This window comes from Natator depressus, chromosome 1 (genome assembly GCF_965152275.1).
Source record: "Natator depressus isolate rNatDep1 chromosome 1, rNatDep2.hap1, whole genome shotgun sequence".
In the NCBI taxonomy this organism is placed as follows: Eukaryota; Metazoa; Chordata; order Testudines; family Cheloniidae; genus Natator; species Natator depressus.
Window position 1 is genome coordinate 36,873,784 of NC_134234.1, and position 8,508 is coordinate 36,882,291.

The 8,508-nt window shown below is 41.8% G+C and overlaps 1 protein-coding gene across 9 annotated transcripts in view; it reads left to right on the forward strand.

The window, feature by feature from the left end:
• ELMOD1 (ELMO domain containing 1) overlaps positions 1-3,059 on the forward strand; it is a 64,817-nt gene extending 61,758 nt beyond the window's left edge. For all 9 annotated transcript variants that reach the window (XM_074957457.1, XM_074957467.1, XM_074957418.1 and 6 more), the window contains one exon: positions 1,584-3,059. In XM_074957457.1, the coding sequence (XP_074813558.1) occupies positions 1,584-1,756 (173 nt within the window). In that variant the 3' untranslated portion in view covers positions 1,757-3,059. The remainder of the gene's footprint in view (positions 1-1,583) is intronic.
• Positions 3,060-8,508: the final 5,449 nt, after the last annotated feature.

Genomic DNA, 8,508 nt, shown 5'->3' on the forward strand with positions numbered 1-8,508 from the left:
GAGAATCACAACCATAATATATTTCCCTTTAATAATAATTTTTAAAGGTGTTTTGCTGAGCTACGTTTTTCCTTCAAAGAAAAACCTTCCAGCTTTAGGAGGAGTATCTGTCTGCCCCAGTACATGAAAATGGTATTGTTTATAAATTAACCATGGAATCCACTGTGTAGCTTGTAAAGTCTAGCAGTAAGGTACCATTTTGAAAGTGAATAGACTGGGTGAGATGTTTATCAAACCAAAGATGGAATGAAGTACATAACAAAAGTGTCCGGGAGTAAGTCCTGATTGAGCAAAGCCCATGGCATATGCTTAAGTCCATCCCTATTCGGGAAAGCACATAAGGCTGTGTGTAAGGCCTGTTGGCTTCAAGCACACGCTTAAGTGCTTTGCTGAACTGGACTACACAACCCATAGTATTTCTTGACACAGAGCTGTTTGTTGACAATGTTCTACCTCCAGACCACTGCTGGGAAAGTGATGCAGAAATCACAGAGGGAGCAAAGAATAAAAACAATGCCTTTATCAGGGCAGGTGTCATAGGGTATATGTTTTATCTCATGCCTTTTCCCTACACAAGGCGGGTTTTCCAAGGCCAATTATTTCTTGCCCCTGGCATTTGTCTAGCCACGATTATGTGCAAAGCCAATATGGTGGAATCCTTTATTCATGTTTAGAAAGACGTGTAAAACTGAATGTTCCTGGCAAAGATCCAGTAACTAGTTGTTTTCAGACTGTAAGTTAGGTTAACTCACAATTGATAAATTAAATGGTTTTTAAGTGTAGGGCTTGTTCAGTAAATATTTTATAATCGACACTTCCCTAGAGTCTGTTTATAATATAGAGTAAGTGTTGTTGCATAGATATTTGAGCATGAGAATAACTGAATATAAACAAAAGACACTTGGTAAAGACTGATTCTTATTAATAATGTCATCTCTTAATACTTGTAGCCTGCAGTTTAATATTAAAATATATTTTGTATTTCACTTGTTTTATCCAGGCGTAAGTTAACAATTTTATAACTGCATATCAAGAGAGGAGAGAGCTAGTAATTTGAGATTTATTTTAGTTATTTATTGGTAAAGTTAGGCCATTTCATTGATATAGGTAACAATAAAAATCTTTAAAGTTTACATTAGCAATTGAGTAATCTTTCAAAAGTGCTTCTCTAAATTCAGGCCTTAATTCAAGACAACATCCCAATTTGGGAAAGCTTTAAAACACATGAGTAAGTGTCCTCCTGAATGGGAGCTCTTGGTGTCATAAAAATTAGTGTATTTTCTTCTGTTAAGAAGTACATTATAGTAATTCCATTACTATTGCGAGCACATCTTTATAAGTTATTTCATTTTAATTATGTGAAGATGCCTCTTAAAGGCTTGTTTTAATATTGTATGCTGTAGTGCTTTATTTCTTAGTATGATTAACACAGCTTCATCAAATAATACATCAGACTTCAATGGTACTAGTTTCACCTACCCCACAGTATGCATTATGATGTCTGATTGCAGTGCTTGCTATTCTGTAGACGAGAGAACATCTTTACCTGTGTTCCAATTCTTCAAATTTTGAATTTTTTTTAGGCTATTTGATGCATGAATTCCATAAATTCTGGATTGAAGAGGATCCACTGGACATAATGGAGTTTAACCGTGTGCGAGAGAAATTTCACAAGCAAATTTTAAAACAGCTCCAGAATCCAGACATGGCCCTGTGCCCTCACTTTGCTGCCTCAGAAAGCTTAATCAACATGTAGTCATTCACTTGATTTGATTTGAGAACACTGCCTCACTCTTCTCTTAGGTCACAGTTTAGATCATCACTAACATATTGAATGACCATGGCGATTGTATGCATGCCTTTTGGTGCAGTATTCATCTATTTTTGTCATAAATATTAGATCCCCTTACACGTCTCTTTCCAGGGGATTTCTCATTAAATGGGTGCTCATATTGCGGCATTATGCAGTGTTACGTTCTGAGTTGATGTCCAGGTATCAAGAGTTTTCTATTTTTTTAGACCTTTTTTCCCCCATAATTCGGCATTGAAGAATTGTATTTCTCTAGCATTGTTTTGTATATGTGGAATAATTATCTGAATCTTGTATTGTGAAAACCTTTTAACTTATTGATATGTTTTGTGATAACTACTGACATTTCAAGTAAAGTACATGTTTGGATTTCATCTAGAAGATAATGTATGTAACTTGAATCTAATGCACAAAAACACATTAAAGACCAATTTTTTCCATGCAATCATATATGCTTAATGAAAAATTAATGAGGTTTGAGACAAATGTCAGTGGGAAAAATTTATTTAAAATATGCAGAATTGCAATGGGACTCCACAGCTGCATGAATACGAAAAGAGCTGAAGACTTTGCTGCATTCACACTGAAGAGCAAATATATTCATAATGACTGAACATCTCAGGTGGTCTTTACAAAAAGTTACATAGGGTTGTAGCTACCCAGCACCCACTAGCCCGTCTAAATTCCAGTGCACTGCTTTGAAAGCAAGGGGTTAATATGTCACATGTCTGAATGCAGCATGATTTGATCATGTGTTGGAAGTACTGAAAACTTTACTTTGTGTTGTCAACTCAATTCCCAGGAGGGAACTGGGGGGAGGGATAGCTCAGTGGTTTGAGCATTCGCCTGCTAAACCCAGGGTTGTGAGTTCAATCCTTGAGCGGGCCATTTAGGAATCTGGGGCAAAAATTGGGGATTGGTCCTGCTTTGAGCAGGGGGTTGGACTAGATGATCTCCTGAGGGCCTTTCCAACCCTGGTATTCTATGATTCTATGAACTGAGAGAAATAGTTGATTAGAAGGTTTAGAAGAAAACCACACAAGTTTCCCAGGTCACTTTAAAAAAGGGTGTCTGTCACTATGATTGACCAGTGTTTACCAGGGCATTTCATACCCTGGATATTTTTTTTACCTTCTGAACAATCAATTTTAGTATTAGTCCAAGTTTGTTACCACTTGCGTATTGAGATAAAATGTAGAGTATTGCCCAACTATGTGAATTATATGAATAAATTATCTGTCATTCTCAACAGGGAAACAGCATGGGATTTTATTTCTAAGGTACCTACACGTAAATTAAAATGAATGTTCCTGTGCTTTCAGGGATGTCATTGGGTGAAAGGGAACATACCCATCTCAGCAGCGCCTCTCTCTGGCCGACATGAAAAGCAATATGGGCCTGATCCAAAGCAGATCTCCCATTGACTTTGAGGCTGCAATTTTTCCCCAATGACTTTAGAAACCAGAGAGACTCAGAATACCCTCTGTTGCACACAAGGTGCATGAAAATGGGAGAAATAAGATATTTGTTCAATTCTTTTGGTACTACTTGGTTAGCACTGATTTGGAGAGAGATTACTTACAGTATTGGTGAGGACAATGCATGTAATGCCAGCAACATTATATTTAAATGATGTTTTTCTGTCTCAAACTCAAAAAGCATCTAAAACAGGGTCTGGATTATAACTTTTGATGCTTTACGATTCTGTCTTCCCCGTTCCCCCCATTTAATTGAGCAAAGCAATCAAATTCAGGCTGCAATGTTTTGCACGGAGTTGCAGCCTGCTGAGATTTTAAAAGAAGACACAATATTTGATCCTCTACATCTGAATTTGCAAGAGAAAATCCAGGTCAGTGTTACCTTTCTAAGGGCTGGTCTTCACTACTGGGAGATCGACACTGCTGCAATCGGTGCAGCAGGGGTCAATTTAGCAGGTCGAGTGAAGACCCGCTAAATAGACAGCAGAGCGCTCTCCGGTCGACCCCGGTACTCCACCTCTCTGAGAAGAGTAAAAGAAGTCAACCAGAAAGCGTCTCCTGTCAACACAGCGCAGTAAAGACAACAAGGTAAGTCGACCTAAGCTATGTTATTCACATAGCTGGAGTAGCGTAACTTCATAGGCGCTGACTCCATGGGTGCTTCGGGGCTGGAGCACCCATGGGGAAAAATTAGTGGGTGCTCTGCACCCACCGGCAGCCAAGCTCCCCTCCCCGCATCACCTCCGCTGAGTGCGCCGTGTCCCTGCTCCTCCACCTCCCACCCAGCATTTGCCCTCTGTGTAGCAAGCTCCAGGAGGGAGGCGGGAGGAGCGGGAACGTGGTGTGCTCAGGGGAGGAGGCGGGGCCTGGGTGGGGATTTGGGGAAGGAGTTGGAATAGAGGCAGGGAGAGGGTGGAGTTGGGGTGGGGACTTTGGGGAAAGGGTTGGGGTGGGGGCGGGGCAGTGGTGGAGTTGGGGCGGGGCCGGGGCAGAGGAGGGTCGAGCACCCACCGGCGCCAGTAGAAGTCAGCACCTAAGCGTAACTTAGGTCGACTTATACCAGTAATAGTAAACTCACCCTAATAGTGTGACCTTCACAGCTATGGTATGTCTTTTCTCGAGGTGCCTATATGTTCAGAAAATAACATCTAGTTGTGTGTTAGCAAAATGATGACCCAGCTGCTTTCGTGATACTTCTGCTATCTTCCAGCGAGAGTGGTATGCCGTGGTGTTGTAGCTGTCTCAATCCCAGGATATTAGTGTGACAATGTGGGTGAGGTAACGTCTTTTATTGGACCAACTTCGGTCCGTGAGAGAGACAAACTTTTGAGCTTACACAGAGCTCTTCTTCAAGTCTGGGTTAGTTTCCCAGACCAGAAGAAGAGCTCTGTGTAAGCTTAGAAGCTGGTGTCTCTCACCAACAGAAGTTGGTCCAATAACAGTGAGTAGTGTGCAGAGAGATGGATTCAATGGTGCTAAACATGTAATTTCCCTTTCCCTCGGAGACCAATCATATCCCCTTTGCCGCCGAGGAAGCCCCACTATTTTTGTTTTGTGTATTTTATTTATTTATTTTTGCAGTCCATATTTTCCTCAGTTTTGATGGGCAGCACCCTTGTTCTTCCTGTTCTTGTCCTATCTGCAGCAGAGTGGCTCCATCAAGATGACTGTGAGCTATTCGGAGAGGGTGGCTCAGGGAGTGTGTGCTTTCTCCTATTGAGATCTGACTTCAGATCCTGCTGCACAAGAAAACAAGCTCAGTCTTGCTCCTCTCCATCCATCCCCTGAAATGGTGCAGTAGCTGACTTTCCACTGAGCTTGCTGAGAAGAGGTCATTTATTTTGTTTTGCACAGTGCCCTGCACAAATGGTCCCAAACTAGTTGTGCCCTTTTAGGTGCTACCACAATATAAATGATAAATATTGAGATCTTAAAGCCACCATCTTTCTAGCCCGGAAGGGTTTTCCATCACAGTCTGTCACCAGCGTTCCAGAGAGGCCGTGATGACTGGAAGGCTGAGCGCTGGACTGTGAGCCAGGATCTTCCCAGTGTGAATTGTGCCTTTGCCTCTTAGGCTGTGTGGGTCTATTACTTAATCTCCGTGTTTCCCAATCTGTAAAATGAGGGTCTTGCTTACTCTTGGTCATGGCTTATAATTAAAAAAAAAAAAGTTTGTCTAACACTTTGAAGAAGTAAAATGCTGCATTTGCTAAATGTTCTGATTGTTGGTACCTTGCAATCTCCAGCCACTCCTGCAGCATTCCTAGTCCTTGTTGCCAGTCATGGGACCAAGAGATTGAATTGATTAAAAATGTAACATTGGGTCCCTGTGTCTATCAGCATAGAGCACTGCAACTAGGCTGCTAGCTTCACATTTGCTAGTAAGAGTGAGTTATGTAGACTACATTGTCCCTCTCTTTTCCTGGAAATACTTTAAATTATTTGAAAACTAATTGGTCAGCTAGATCATCTTGGGTTACTATTGATGCAAAGAAACAAAGCATTTTACTTGTAGTATTTAGCTTAAATGACACACTGTATTGTGGCAATTTAGCTGAGCTAAGGGTGGTGAAGCCAGACTATTGGCAGCGCAAATTATAACATGAGTGTGTTTAGCTAAGGGATACTGCATGAGCACTTTGCTGGTGGAATCCCTCTAATTCGACTGTGTATCTCTATTCCCCCACACTGTGCATGCAGCTCAACCATGTTCTTTTTCCAGATATACCATGAACTATAGAAAATGGCATTTGGCCCTGATCCTGACAAGTGCTGAACTGTCAAAATTCCCATAGATTCCAGTGAGATTTGTGGGTGCTCAGCATCTCAGGACAAAGAGAGAGGTTTCTATTGCACTTGAAGGGATGCTGTCAAATTGTATTGGGTCAGATTCTGCTGCCTGTAATCCTGTTGAGTAGTTCCTTACCCTACAAGTTGCCCAGCTGAAGTCAATGGGACAATTTGCAGAATAAGGTGGTATTAAACATGGGTGAAGGAAGCAGCATCTTCACCCCGGGAGACAGGGTGAACCCACATTTCTTGACTTGATATCAACACCTTTTAGATTAGACTGAAATAATTTTGAAATTCAATTCCCATGTCACTGATGATGCTGTTTTCCTGGCATTTCTTGCAGCTTGTTTTGCTTCTGTTCATAATCATTTTCACTTTCAGGTTCTCAGTGTTGCAGTGTTCCTGCGGGAATTCTGCACACGCTATTTTAAAATTCTTCCAAATTCTGCATATTTTATTTGTCAAAATAACATAATATAATCACACCAATTTTAATTATTTGTGGTTATTTATTTCAAAATACTTGTCAGCAAGTATGTCTGTAATGATACAGATGACAAAAAAAGATTCAGGAAGTGTTTTTTGACAAATAGGTTCCTTACTAGGCATATTAATATAGAACTCTGAGTAATCATTTATTTAAACTACAATACAGAACTGTATTTCCTGCACCCCTTAGAAGTAGTTCAAAAGTTTGGGGGAGTTGGGAGTAACAGAGGAACTGAGGCAGAGGGAAGTAAATTGCTGGGAAGGAGCCTTGATGTGAACTTGGAGGGTTGTTGGGTATGGGTGGGGAAAGTATGGAACAGTTTTTTTGGGGGGGGCGGAGAGGGATTGTTAGGGAGCTTCCACCATGCAGACCCTGGCTGACCCCTAGCCTCTCCCATTCAGTCAGGCATATCTTCCCCTGTCCCCATGTGTCCTTGCACCCCCACTCAGTCACCCACTCCCCCACTCAGTCACCCACTCCCCCATCCCTTATGTGTCTCTGTGCCCCCACTCAGCCATCCTCAGTTCCTATATGGCCCTGCAACCCCTCCACCATCACCATGTGGCCCTGCACTTCCCCTCCCATTCAGCCCCTGCCCCAGTCTGTCCTCCCCCATTAGCCCTTATGAGCACCTGTCTAATCCCCCCCACAGCACCCCATGCTGTCTGTCTCCCCATAGCCCCTGTCTCCTGACCTGGCCCAGGCAGGCTCTTTCCCTTCCCTAGCTGGCTGGGAGCAGCTGCTATGATCTATTGCCACAGCAATAGGTGGGCAAAAGGCAGAACTGCAGCAACAACTCGGCAGTCTCTCTTTTCTGCGCAAAAAATTAAAAATATGCATGGCTCGTTAATTGTGTGTGCACAGTAGCACAGAATTCCCCCAGGAGTACAGTGTTTAGTGTATACAGTGTTGGAGAATACCTTTGAAAACAGGGTTTATAAAAAATCATGGAAACTGTCCTTTTAGTTTTAGGTTTTGTTGTGTTTTTTAAACAAAAATTGCAAAAATTGGCCCAAATTCAAATTGATGGTGTCCATTTGTTTTCTGTGATTTTACTTTCTGGTGTTTGTATTAGACTTAAATTAATTCGTGTTTTTATTTTTCTGACCTCTTCAGCGCTTTGTTTCTGGGGCTGAAAGTTTGTTGTTCTATGCAATTCCCTATTGTGTTCTATTCTGTTGTGTTTAACCTTCTTTACAGGAGACGTTTTGACTGGATGCTAGCTTCTTATAAGCAGGGAGAGAAAACAGAGAATGTAAGCAACTAAAGGGTTTGTCTCATTTTTTGCTGTTGCCTTCTATGGGAACAGAATTGGGCCCATTTTGCTGTGCTGAAAATATCTCAAACTTACTCATTGAGTAGAGAAAAGCCTTAGCTGTGAAATGCTAATTTCACTTACTATTATCGGATGTCTTAGATCCTATCCTCGATATCTATGGCTTTTGCTCCTTCAATTTGAATAAAAGATTTTAAGGGACTGTTGTAATCATCTGGTCTGCCCTCCTATATACCACAGGCTATAGAATTTAACCCAGTGCAACCCATAACTTCTGGCTGAATTGAGGATCTCTCTTTAAAAGATACCCAAGCTTAGATTCCATAGTTTAACACAAGTGCTAAATAAGTCCTATGTATTTTTATATCCAGCCACTGTGCTGGAGTAAATAGGATGCTGAGACAGATCCCAGAGGCTGTTGTTGCCAAGTGCTCTACAGCAGCACCCCAGTGCTGTGAAAGGCCTCAGTGCCCATAGGGCTTCTTTCTCTGTCACTGCACTGGCAGATAATTACAAACTGCTTCATGTTACATGCCACACCCGGGGAAGGTTGTGGCTATGGGAAAACCGCCCTGGCACTGAAAGGTTTAGTGTGGTGTGCTGCAGAAACGGAAGCGTGGAGCTACTGATGGAAAATGAAGAAAGGGCCATAGGAAATAAG